The following is a 13,214-nucleotide window of genomic DNA, read 5'->3' on the forward strand; positions in this document are numbered from 1 at the left end:
GATACAATGTTGCCGTTCTAAACCATGTTAAATACATTAAAAATTTCAAAATGATAAGAATTTAATAAAATTTGGTGAACATGTTCTTTAGGGCCAAATTTGACAATACAAATTTTTTAAGATTTTTCTTCTGTTCAAGTGTTCAAGTTCTAAAGTTCAAGTGTATAAGCATAGCGTTTCCATACATATAGGTATAACATTCCGGGCATAAGAAATCTGCTTTAATACGTAATTACTCGATAACTAAGCAGAAGAAAATTTTGAAAAAAATGGTGTCTTCGCACTTAATGTTGAAGAACATTATCACCAAATTTGATCAATTTCTTATCATTTTGAAGAGTGTAGCCACCCTCCTTAAGCTTTCTGAAAATGGCGCCTTTTTTTTTGAAAACGAGAAAAAAAATCGGGTACACTGTGAATAAAAAATTACTAAATAATCTATTATGGGACGCAAACAAATATCTGTTGGATTACTATTGTGTCATTTCAAAAATATTTTTCGAAGAAAAAGATTAATTCGAGGTTATGAAAGCGAAGGGATATTTCAATTTTCGTCGTTTGCTCGCTTCACATCGATCGATAATGAAGAGTATAAAAAATAGATGCCAACGTAACCTAAATTTTATCATGCGTGTCCACGGATTTTATTGCACCTGGTTTGGTGACAATTCAATCAAAAGCGTTCGACGTAAATTTCTTATTATTAATTTTCATCTAAAAATTCCCTGATTACGATTGATTGTGAATATATTTCGAATAGAACACACCCGTTTTGTGACATCATACGTTTTACCGATTTTTTCCATCGTGAAAAGATTGTTGAATTATCCATTAAAGAAATAAGATTCGGAATACCTCATTAGTTTTTTTTCCTAGAACGTTTAACATTGTAAGATTCATAGCGCACATGACTTGCAGAATAATTCTTCGCCCGAAGCTCCGCCGTTCGAAGTGACAAGATTTATACGAAAACCGTTTATTTTGCGCCCTCTAGCTATTTCCGCACGCTTTGCTATATACTAAGGTATTTTTTATTACGCATATCCTAACATCTTCCTTTTCGTATCACGTGGCAAGTACATGCGGTAATAAATATGTTCAGCTTTCTGAGGCATTGTTTTTTCTTATTATTTCCAATAATTAACCACTGTTCAACTCGCCGAGTGGAGACGTGAAAGAACCGAAAAAAAACATCGATTTGAGGTTAAACTAGAGACGACAATTATTTCTCTACACTCAATATTTTTTTTCGAAAATCCTCACTGTAGTCGCAGTTTCGAAGAAATCCTGACATAAGTGACACTTTTGAGCTGCTATAGCGAGACGTCATTCGAGTCACGGCTAGCTCGTCTTCAATGAACCGTTTTAATTACCATATTCATTATGACGAACGTCCGAAGGACATCTGTATCCCAAACAAATATATGTATATACTTCCAAAAGTCGTGCTACTTTATCATTGAAAAATATATTAATAACTGAGCTGACATTTTTCGTATTAAATTTCTATGGCTTTATCACTTTTCGGTTGCAAAATTTATGCACTCGCGCAGCTCGACGAGGTAGAGTGAATGGCGAGTGATATGTATCGCGACAAAACAAAGAACCTTCCGAAATATCGTTTCTATGTTTTTAACGTGATCTAACAGTTGCCAAGTGCGAGCGAAATGACCAAAAGGTAAGTGCACGGTTTTCTCAAACCGGCTCGACACTAGGAGGTAGAGAAAAGTTACGCGTTTTTCTTCTTCAATCACAAAACGGCGTTGCCTCTCGCCGTTGCCTCGCAATAAATCAAACGGATCCGTGAAAAAACTTTTGTAACTGAGCGCGATACTGACAGGTCACATTTTTAACGCTTCCGTTCGGTGCTCAGAAAAACAGATTTGCAGGTTAAGTTGAAAGAAAAAACGACGTAAAAATAAATGAATATTACTGTAAAATATTCCCATTATTTATTTTTATGAAGCTCGAATTTTGAGTGATTGATCGTAATGAATGACGCGGTTATTTTTTTCGCAGCGTGTAATTCATTACGAACCCAGGTAAACATTAACTCGGTCAATATTAACCTCTGCATCCCAATTTCGTCTCAATACGCGCTCGCGAAAAAACAATTTTTTTAAATGTGGCTTATTCCAACTCTGACGAGAAAATGAATGCTTGAAAGCGTCTCTACGGGCATTGAGCGAACTATTATTCTCGTCGCCTGTCAATTCAAAATTTTTATTTTGAGGCGTGTTATTCCAAGTACATACTCTGCTCCAGAGTTCTTGAGACATCACAACACATGATAGATCGATATCTTTGAAAGCCGAGCGAACAAAATATGTTGTTCTTCGTAGAGATAAAAACAAATACCTGACCGAACTCAGACACGACGCTTTTGTAGCGATGAAGCGAACCATGACTCGACTTGGACATTTGAAACTATCTTCGGTTGTACATGTCTGAGACATTTTTTTTATTCTTGCTCAACGTAAATCACGAATCTTATGCAATCACGTATAATGTCTTTGTCACCAACACGAAATTCAGACTCGCGACTGCATCCGCGCGTATTGCTCATTTTCTTTCCTCGCCCTATTTTTTGCTCATCCTTTTCGTAGCTACGAAAAACAGATCGTAAACGATTGAGGGCCGCTTTCTCCGACGCGGTTTAACCTTAGTTCAATTTTTATAATCAAAGAAATCAAAATAAAATTTCATATGTAATTTATGTCCAGTATTTACTCAACATTATGAAACATACTGTCGAATTGTGTTGAGAGATCGAACAAAGGGCAGGGGAGGAAGAGTTTGACGAAAATTTTATTCGGAAAAAGTAGAACACTGCTGTGTGCATGATCGAAAATATTTCTGATTGCGAGTCAAAAGGTTTGAAGAAAAAGTGTCCCTAAAAAATGAAAACAAGAGTTCGGAGGTGATTGATAATTGTAGGTTATGAATGAATTTTGATTATTATAAATTTTCGATAAAAAATACGTCCATTCATGAAGTCAAGATGAAAATATTCTTTCAGTGTGTTCTTCTCGCATGCGATGACTTTTAATTGTTACGAATTGAAGCCAGAGCGAAAGATGAGCGTTTTCAGTCGCGCGTATTCCCAGAAATGTACACCGCGTGTATATTTGATAAACAGCAAACTTTGTATTCTTGCAACAAACCAAAAAGTTTCTTATTTCTAAAACGCTCGTTTTAGAAATTGTAGACACTCTGTGTTCAACAAAATTGATTTTATATGTCGTATTTTGTTCGATCTGAAACCGTAGTTTCGGCAGTAAAAGTAGCCTAAGGTCATTTGTTTTTCGATTTCCATAATGAATTTTACATAAGTTCGTCTCAGATTCCGTGCTTATAGTCTCCTCAAGTTCACTTTTATAAAGTTTAATTGTGAAGCACCCTGTATAAATAGAGCAAAACTGTATCACGCAACGCGCGCAAATTTTATAACTGCTTTTTTGCTTTGCATAACCTTACCGACTGAGCGCGCCTTTTTCACCTATACTTCTCTCCGAGTTTCCTCGTAATTCCGTCGCCGTCGTCCCCAGCCGAGCGACGGAACATCCTTTATCTTGCGGATCTTATTATCTTAGAGCGGGTTGTTCCAACTTCTAGGTAGCTTATCTGGCGGGTAAAAGCATTGACTTGTAGACCTTTAAGATGATGGATCAGTCGGTAATCACAACCGTGAGTGCAAGAGAGATAGCTGCAAATTTTGAAAAGGAAATTTTTCCACATCGTTCGTCTGATCGAAAAAATAAAAATGTCATCGGATTTTTGCGATCGTGCTGCGTACGATGACATTTTTATTATTTTAATCGGACGAACGATGTCAAAGAGTTTCAATTTCAAAAATTCGAGGTGTGATTACCGACTGATCCATCATCTTAACTGTCAGATAGGCTTACCTAGAAGTTAGAACTTTAGAACAACCCGCCCTTAATCTTATTATTCGTAATTCGTAGTGTAAGCAGTAGTGTGGATTATTATTTATGAGCGTTAGCGGATAATTACGTGCTGTAACTGGTGTAATTAGATAACTATTCTCACTGTAAATGTCCGCATGTGATAAATGTTTGCGCAATAAATCACATCCGAAAACATCTTGCATTAGACTATTTTTGAAAGAATTTATACAATTATATAAATTTGAATAATTTGTTACGGAAATCTCCCGAATTTAGGTTTATCAAACATTTGTATAATTTTGATCAAAACATTGGCCGCGCATATGTGCTTTACGTTTCGAAAAAACATAAGTTTACCATTTTTTTGTAAATATAAGCCGGTTGCACATAAATGTTATTTTTCGTGCTGGACAGCATGTGTGCGCTTCATGGAAGGCCTACATAAACTTGGCTGGACAATAATTTGAGCTTCTCTAATTTTTTATTAATGAGAACTTTTGGTGGTCGTTCAGTGGTGATCAGTACCTTAAGGAGGGTGGCTACGTTCGTCAAATTGATAAGAAATTGATCAAATTTGGTGATAATGTTCTTCAACATCAAGTGCGAAGACACAATTTTTTTCAAAATTTTCTTCTGCTTAGTTATCGAGTAATTACGGATTAAAGCAGATTTCTTATGCCCGGAATGTATACCTATATATATGGAAACGCTATGCTTATACACTTGAACTTTAGTGATCAATTACTCGATAACTGTACAGAAGAAAAATCTTAAAAAATTTGTACTGTCAAATTTGGCCCTAAAGAATATGTTCACCAAATTTTATTAAATTCTTATCATTTTGAAATTTTTAATGTATTTAACATGGTTTAGCATGGCAACATTGTATCGTCGGTAGCCACCCTCCTTAAACAATAAAATTTGCGGAGGTGTATTCTAACGTGCTTTCTTCACCACGAAAATAAGCGTCGTGTGTATCTGAAGTTTTGAAGATTCACGGAAAATATATAATATATAGTAATAATATATAGTAATAATAATATATAGTACCACAGCTTTCAGCGAGCTCGGCACAAGGATTTCTGTGTAGCCGACGTACCAATCCAAAGAAAATGGCACTTGGTTTCTGATTTCGCGCGCGATGTAAAAAAGTCCCGGGCGCTCATCCCTTCATTGTTTTCTTCTTCTCTAAGAAGTTGCGGGTAATAAAAGTGATTTTTAACCGAATCTTTTACAAATATATTCAGCAGGAATAAAGATTTCACACTCTGGAATACAGAAATGGCGTACGGCGACAAGCATCGGACTTTTGTCCAAATTTTAATGCAAGCTGGAATCATGTCCGAAAACATAATTCAACAAGTTGTAACAGAAATATTCGGTAAGGAGATCGCTGAGCGGTATTTATGCATCGAAGTGTTTTTTTAACATTTTGTTTTAATATTGTTGCCTCACAGATCTGATTACGAATAGAATTCTGAATTTTTTTTCAGCCCAAAATCCAGTCTCGTATCACGTTGCTTTCATTAATCTGCACCTCGATACCGTCGGCTTTATGATCAAATCGTGTCTCAGCGAATTGACGGGTGAAAGATATTACATGCTCACTTCGACAACGATGGAAACCGCAACTATACCACAGACTCAATTCACAAAAGCTCAATTAGAAATGTTGAGATGTATTTATGGTGGAATTATCGAATCTCCAGAAGGCAGAGTTCTCGGCAACGCTTGTCTTGGTTTATGTGGCAAGATGGAGAATCCCATCACTCTAACCAATGCCCAAGTCTTCTTGGACAATGTTGTTCGCTCCAAGTGGTTGGATTTCAAAGTTAGTCAAGACGTTAATTGTGTCTAATTCAATTTCCGAATAGTCGTCTAATTTTATTATTTCAATTCATCATTAAAATCATTTTAATAATCATTGAGATAAAACCAGTGTTATTGAAAATGACTTTTATTATTTTCATAAAAAATAGAGTGAAATTAATTTTCATAACTTCTATTTCAAAGGATAATCACTATTACATTGGTCCACGGAGTATAATGGAATTGATGTCTTACTTCAAGTCAACTCACGATAAAGCCTTCAACGTTTGCTCACTGTGCAAACAGACTGTTTTTCACGTAAGGAAGATTATTTGCATTCCAATTAATTTGTTTGGGAAAAAAGAATGAGAACTGTTCTTTAATCAGTTTTTCTTAAACATTGTTAACGATTTTCCAATAAAAGTTACAAAAAATTGAATATTTGTCCGTTTCCAGGGACGACCATGCGAACAGTGTGAAACAATGTCGCATCTTTATTGTCTCGCGAGAGCCGCGAAGGTTCAAAATCCTCTGAAGTGCTCAAACTGCAAAGTGGAACTTCCAACGGATGATCTACCAGGTAAATTTGACACAACGTATAACCTATTCAACTTCGTTTGAGCAATAATCATTTTTTTAACTATTTTATCCACTTTATGTTATGGAAAATGGAAATGGAATATTTTTGTTAATATGTGAACGGATTTTAGGTTTGTACAAGAAAAAGAAAAGTAAATATTGCCATGTAACTGTGTACACTTTAATATCATAATTTCAATTACAGATGTGCCAGATACAAGGTCGAATGTAAACGATGCTACTCAACTGGGTACACAGTCAAGCCAGACACGCGTGAAGCGTTCAAAAAAGACTGGACACGAGCATTGAAACATCAGCAAAATCGCACGGGTATGAGAAATGATCCTTTACGTAGAAATGTTGACAATGAAAAAACGTTTGCAAATTTCTAACTGTTTTCAGTATCGTCAAATTTCTGTCGCAGATACTTGAGTCCAGCCGAAATTTTGTCAATGTTTAAATTCCCTGATGAATTCGCTTCGCAAGTATTGCCCATTTGATTTTTCGTATTCTGAAGGGGTTGAGTTGATTGCGTCGTGTAGTCGAGTGTTGGAGGAAATTGAACAGTTGCTGGTAGAGGAATATCGGAGAGGATATTGATGTGATTATTGTCTATGAGCCTGGGCCCACAATTTTCGACCTGAAGTGATGAGATATCGTTTATTGAAGGTGGAGGTACTGGACCAATGATTGAGTCGTCACTGTCCGTAGAATCCTCTTCATGAATTGCAGACGAATTTGATGTTGTGTGATCCGTTAGTGGATTTTTGGCTACTGGAGGAAAGATTGTAGGTGGTGGAATGGAAAAATTAATGGTCCCTGGCGGTGGGACCATTCGGTCGAATGATACAGGCATTCCAGGGGTTGTAGGCATTGGTTGAGGTACAAAACTATTAATAAACGTGCCCGGTGTCCCAGGTGGAGGCATCGGTCCAATGACTTCTTCGTCGCTGTCATTTTCATCGATTTTCACCGGTTCTACACTGCTCACAGAAGTTTGCTGGACAATCGACTGATTTTTCTTCATTGCTTCGAATTTCCGATTTTCTTGTTCTTCCTTTTCAATGGTGTCATCTTGGTACAGGGGTCCTTGAGTTTCCCAAACATCCGTAGGTTCTGGACCAGTAGAATTGATTCTTACAGGATCTTTGTCGTCGTCCTCGTCCCTTGTCGTTATTCTCGTATCACGAGAACCCTCGAGATAATTTCCACGTCGGAAGTTCTCGTAAACAGGCGCAAATTCACCGAGACGATCTTTCCGACGTTTGTAGACCCATTCTTCCTGCGACATCTCATGCCACTTAGGTCTTTTACCAAGAAGTTCCCCAAAAGCTTTTATTTTATCCTCTACAACAATGAGACTGTTATTCGCACTAGTCTCCTGCAATTTGACTCTGTTCGCTGCTGCCTCTAGAGCTTCCGGACTCGTTTCTTCCTCCTGCGTCTCATTGGAATGTCTCGATTTTACCTGAGCCCTTAACGCTTCCTCCTCTTCCGCCGTCAACTCAGCAGAAAGACCAGATCTCACTCGCTTCCTTATCATGGCTGATTTCAATCTATTGAATTCCATTTTACTCTTCAAATCACGAATCTCCTGAGATTCTTTCTGTCTCTGCTCAGTCTCTTTCCTCAATTTTGCTAGTTCCGCCTGCTGCTTTGCTCTCTCTTCTTCGTTCTGAGAAAAAGCGTAGTAACCAACACCATGAGTTCTTGCCTCGTCAAACAACACATCCTGGTAATGGATGTCTGATTTGTCCGCCAATCTGGCCATTTGTTCCTCCCATTTCTTTCTCATTATCTCAATCTCTGGCTCTTTTTCAACCAGTGGAATCTGTGGTGTCGGTGGTGTATCTTCCATCCTAACATCGTCTTGCAGTGGTTCTTTGGCCATTTCACGTTTCACCAAATTATCCTTCTCTCGCATCCTTGGAAGATCTCGTCTCAAGCATTTCCTTGATCGCCCGAAACAATCCTGATACTCGACCCAATCATCCTCAGGATCTGAATTCGCGTCCTCGTAATCTTCTTCTCTATGAATCTCGTCTTCTGATTCATCTTCCTTATTCGCAAAGTCCACCAGGTAAGTGTGGTTTTCGTCACCTCTGTTTTTCTTCAGTTTATCGTACAACATTGTCTTTGCTTCTAGCATGATTTTCGATTTTTTTAACGTAGCCACGTCCTCGAGCTCCGTGTAATCGCCCTCTTTTTTTGACTTTTTCTCTCTCACTTTTTTAGTTTTCGTTTTCGACGTTGGCTTGAAAATTTTTGGCTGGATATCTTCTTTGGTTTTTGCATCTTTTATTTCCGTCTGTTTCCTCAATAATTCAGCTTTCAGTCCAACTAGGGACGAAAAATTCACATTTATCTTCTTCGAAGTGTTCATTTTCCCGGGAAAATGATGTTCTTTCTCAAACTTGACGTTCGAATGGAAAAAGTAAGGTTAGGTCGTTTAGAAATTACTACGCAGTAATTCTCTTAAACTGTATGCACACGTCAAGAGATTATTCGATTATTTGATTACTGTAATTTTGGTATACAGAATAACAATAAAACTTTCAATGTTATTGATATTTTACAGAAATCACCAACGATTACGCGACGTCTGTCGACCGAGCGAAAGTGCCAGGTTGGGTTTCGAATTCGAACAGCTGATCCGTGTTTGTACACGCTACACTATATATAAATATAGGTATAATTCGCCATTTAAACGCTTCATAAACAGTGATAATTTATTTTTATATTCGTAATGCAATTAAACAAGAGTTGTTATATTTTCTATTTTCACATGTTACGAGTTCGTGAAAAATGGCTTTAATAAAGATTACATTCTTTCTATACGAGCGATGTTAAAAATGTTTTACTATTCTGTACCACGATTTGTGAGGTGTAAGATGCTCGAAAGAATCATATTGACTCCTATTCATTTTCTGACTTATGAAATATCACAATAAGTGTCATAAGATTGATTTTTTTTTTCAATGACCACTTTTATTCGACAATTGCGATCACAGTGTCCAAGTTTTTTTCGGAATATATACAATTGTTATGGAAAAAGAAAATTTCAATTAATCTTTGTTTATTTAATTGAATCGGGCAAATTTCTTTCAGCTTCAAGATTTAGGGATGTTGTTTCGTAGTTCAGGTGGTAAGATATTAATGTGCAACGGTTCTTTTAGCGATGACGATTTCTCGCACATCCCATAATGAATAAATTTATTATCGAAGCAAAGTAAAATCAGAAAATGAAGCATGTTCTCGGTTCCTTCATTTATCGTCGCCATAAACGTTTCGGTTACAGCGCCATTTCAGGGTAGCGTTCATCATTATGTTTTTTTTTTCGTTAAATATACTGCATTATAAATAATTATTTACATTACAACCGCCTAGTGGTTTTCACCTCTTCATAAGACTTCGAGGTCACAGTGCCGTATCTCTGGATGATTTTTCTTAAGCTTCAACTCGATTCTGTCGATTTCACCGCCCATCATGTCAACGATATTTTCTCCATGTTTGAGCAAAAACATCTCGAGTTCGTCGATGTTTTTCATATTTCTCACTTCCTGCATCGTGATTTATCAAACGATTAATTGATTGCATAATTATCATAAATATCAATTCTTGAAATCGGGTTTATGTAAAATTTCACAATTTTGTGAAGATTTTCTTGAATCAGAAATTCATTCATCAAAAAAACAAACCTCTAGCATAGCGTTCAAATCGTGTTTATCGAGATAAGATCTCGTCAGTTCTCGACCATCAAAATCGACCTCGGCTTTATACCTCACGAGACTATTGCCCATGTCGATCCCCTTGACGTCGTAAATCGCACGGACCTGGCAAGACGAAAAATTCAATTAGTGAGTTTTACTTCATTCGTCCTTCCTAAAGATTTATGCTCAACTACTTTTGGTTATACGAGCTAAATATGTGAGAAAATTTACCATTATATCGGACTCAAGTTCTGCGTTGATTTTATCGAGATTTTCTTGGGGTATGCTTCGGCCGATGAGAGCAGCAACATTCGTGTAAATAATGAAAGAAGCAACGCCCCCGAGTAATCCACCAACAAGGAGAGAACCGATTGCGTCAAAAGCTGGGTTGCCGAGAAACGAGGTCAGTCCCATGCAAGTTGCGGCAAGTGTGACCCCGATGACGGCTGCTAAATCTTCCATTAGAACGACGTTGACTGAAGGATCCTGTCCGGAAAGCACGTAGTCTTTGAATTTTTCTCGTTTCTCGAGAGCTCCTTTTTTTATCGAATTTATTGCTACGAGAAGAGTCGCTCCTTCGGATACGAGGGAACCGGCGAGAATGAAATAAGCCCAATAGAACGATTCCACTGGATTGGGGAAGAGAAGTCCGTGAATTCCATGGTACATCGAGAGTCCTGTACCCACGCAAAATATTCCGACACCGGATATCAACGACGATACGTATTTCATGTTTGTGTAGCCGTAAGGATGATCCGGATCGGGATTCTGTGAATTTAATCGTTATTTATCGTGCTAACTTTGTCCCCTTCCACTTTATATTGCGATGAAGTTCGCATTACCTGGACGGACTTGTGAATACCGTACGCTAATATCAGTTGGTTGCAGGTGTCAGCCGCAGAGTGAATGCACTCGGAAAACATGCTATGAGATCCTGTATACAGCCAAGCGAAGAGTTTGAACAGAAAATTACTCGCATTTCTGTAAAAAAAGAAATAAAAAAACGTGCATTCATATTTGATAAATTCAGTGGGTGAACGTAGCTCATTACTTGTGCTTGCAGAACTTGATAACGCTCACATTATAATTGCGGTCAGAACAACTCTTCCGGACCTGCCGAAAAGTCCTTCGTTTTCATTAACCGCTTCAGTTTTGTTTCCTATTTCCCGTCTGTAATCGCGTAATCGTCTCTTGACAGTGAAAACATCTACAGGAGCAAAGCGACAAAAGATAAATTACTATCCCACTTTCCATTAATGAAAAATAATTGACAATGGTAGTTTACTTTGCTGATAGGTCTTCAACTCCAATTCTTTTTTCAAAAGTTCTTTCAGCAATGATTCACGAGAGCCCCAAACTTCGACGGCCCTAGAAAAATCAGAGTCGTACTTATTAACTGCGATTCAAAATTTTCTTGTAATTTTTAAAAATAATTATAGGAAGATGGGAAACAAACCCTCTTACTTAGCTTCAACATCTTTGCGCCAATAGACGGTGATCGGTGGCATATACTCATACGGTGATCTTCTTTTAGTCTTTGGTAAAGTTTCAAGGTCTGCAGGCTTCAGCATGAAATCGGACATGGCTCGAACCGGTGTTATAAAATTCCTTTCGAGCGATGAAGCTGAGAGATCAACTCTTTTTCTCTTAACTGAAATTCAATTTTCAATCAATGGAAACACTGTCAATTGTTGAACAGCAGGATTTACTCAGGAGATTTTCAATGATATAATTATGATGTATTCGCATAGGAGAATTTTTTCATTCGATATCTATCCAAATGACGAACCATATCGATTAGAGATTTCAGAATGTTCAATGCCAAGCTGATATTTCAAACTTCCGACAATGACAAACAAAGGGGAATGTTGGCATTAAGTAAATGATAAGTAAGATTTCTTTCATACCCTTCATTGCCATTTCTTCTGTCTGTGGAGCATCATCACCGGTTTCCGTCTTAATCTTATCGCTACTTTTCACTTTTTTTGCCTCTGTCTCCAAAGATTGCTTATCAGCCTCCAGCATTTGGGTACTGAGAATCCGTTCTTTCAATTTTCCTAGCTTTTCACCATTGAGCTCAACAATCTTTTGTTGCAAAGGTACTTTCACAGTTTCTGTTTGTTGAGCAAGAATCCCATCATTTTTGGACTTGCTGTCAGTTGCCAAGTTTCTTGAACAAATCCATCGAAATTTTTCAACGTTGTTGAGACTTTTTCTAGTGAAAATTCTGTGATGATCCGAGGGTGCCACAGCTTTAGAAGATACACTGAATCTGGGTGTTATCTGAATGCTGGCGTATCTTTTTACAAAACCGATTCTCAATTCAAAGAATTGGTCATTATAAATAGAACCGGCATTACCACGAATGAATGTGAGAATGCTGTACGTGCGGTAAAGCATTTTTACGGTTTCTCAGATACTGGGATGATCTGAAATAAAGTACAAATGGAAGATAAACAACAATAACATCAATTTTTTCGTTGTTCTTGTCCTAACCTAAAAAAAGAAAAATGAAGTTTCTCACTCGCAAAAGAAAATAAGCAATCGTTATCAGTTCTTTGTTCTAATCGTGTGAAGTAATCGTGAAGGAACAATGTACAAAACAGTCCTCCAGACATGATATCACGAAAAATTTATGAAAATTCACAAGATGTCTTGAAGAATGTAAAACAATAAATTTGTGCTCACTTGTTTTTTTTTATTGACGCCGGTACATATTGCTTCCTAATTACAAAAACTTCAACCTTTTGCCTACATCAGCGATGGATTACTTGTGAGAACTGTCAAGATCCATGTTGACGATTTGTCTGACCAATGTATTGCGTGGGTGGATACGACGACGGAACAGAGAGTATACGTGTGCTTCGGAATTCGGAACCGTTACGTGCATGAAGCGCCCTCTTTTCAGTCATTTTTTCGACAGACTATACTATTAGACATTCGTTGTTATGATGAAGGGATCAAATAATAAGTATTGATTTAGTTATTGCTAAATTAACTAATCCATGCCGATCGTAAAATATTTTGTAAAAATTTGTTCATATTGAATATTTTTCGATGATATATTCTTGTGATGCATTTTTAAAATATTGCATAATTTTTCCAATAATATGATATAAATTAACTGTAGATTATCAATAATTTGAATTAAACAATTATTACCATGCTTTATGTAGATTTTTCGAAATCCTTTTTGTTATCTTTTGGA

General features: G+C 37.1%; 3 protein-coding genes across 4 annotated transcripts; 1 reads left to right on the plus strand and 2 right to left on the minus strand.

The window, feature by feature from the left end:
* Positions 1 to 1,566: 1,566 nt before the first annotated feature.
* Positions 1,567 to 9,133, plus strand: Nse1 (Non-SMC element 1). 2 transcript variants are annotated; one of them, XM_043416379.1, is made up of 7 exons: positions 1,567 to 1,678; positions 5,156 to 5,289; positions 5,402 to 5,739; positions 5,922 to 6,035; positions 6,174 to 6,297; positions 6,502 to 6,626; positions 8,875 to 9,133. In XM_043416379.1, exons 1-6 carry the CDS (start codon positions 1,668 to 1,670, stop codon positions 6,603 to 6,605), a joined length of 825 nt encoding a protein of 274 aa, XP_043272314.1. In that variant the 5' UTR covers positions 1,567 to 1,667; the 3' UTR covers positions 6,606 to 6,626; positions 8,875 to 9,133. The 2 variants fall into 2 exon arrangements, with proteins under 2 accessions (XP_043272314.1, XP_043272322.1); XM_043416387.1 differs by lacking the exon at positions 1,567 to 1,678 and adding an exon at positions 4,964 to 5,110 and having other exon boundaries at positions 5,188 to 5,289.
* Positions 6,454 to 8,876, minus strand: LOC122409098 (coiled-coil domain-containing protein 174). Its single transcript, XM_043416352.1, has one exon. The coding sequence runs from the start codon at positions 8,677 to 8,679 to the stop codon at positions 6,685 to 6,687; it is 1,995 nt and encodes a 664-aa protein (XP_043272287.1). The 5' UTR covers positions 8,680 to 8,876; the 3' UTR covers positions 6,454 to 6,684.
* A 330-nt stretch (positions 9,134 to 9,463) lies between the features above and the next one.
* Positions 9,464 to 12,870, minus strand: ZnT49B (Zinc transporter 49B). The gene is made up of 9 exons (XM_043416366.1): positions 12,695 to 12,870; positions 11,914 to 12,435; positions 11,471 to 11,657; positions 11,292 to 11,374; positions 11,087 to 11,213; positions 10,849 to 10,987; positions 10,238 to 10,774; positions 9,995 to 10,129; positions 9,464 to 9,856 (listed from the first exon to the last, which is right to left on the minus strand). The coding sequence occupies exons 2-9, from the start codon at positions 12,404 to 12,406 to the stop codon at positions 9,698 to 9,700; spliced, it is 1,860 nt and encodes a 619-aa protein (XP_043272301.1). The 5' UTR covers positions 12,407 to 12,435; positions 12,695 to 12,870; the 3' UTR covers positions 9,464 to 9,697.
* Between the last annotated feature and the right edge of the window lie 344 nt (positions 12,871 to 13,214).

Source organism: Venturia canescens, chromosome 1 (assembly GCF_019457755.1).
Source record: "Venturia canescens isolate UGA chromosome 1, ASM1945775v1, whole genome shotgun sequence".
Classification (NCBI taxonomy): Eukaryota; Metazoa; Arthropoda; class Insecta; order Hymenoptera; family Ichneumonidae; genus Venturia; species Venturia canescens.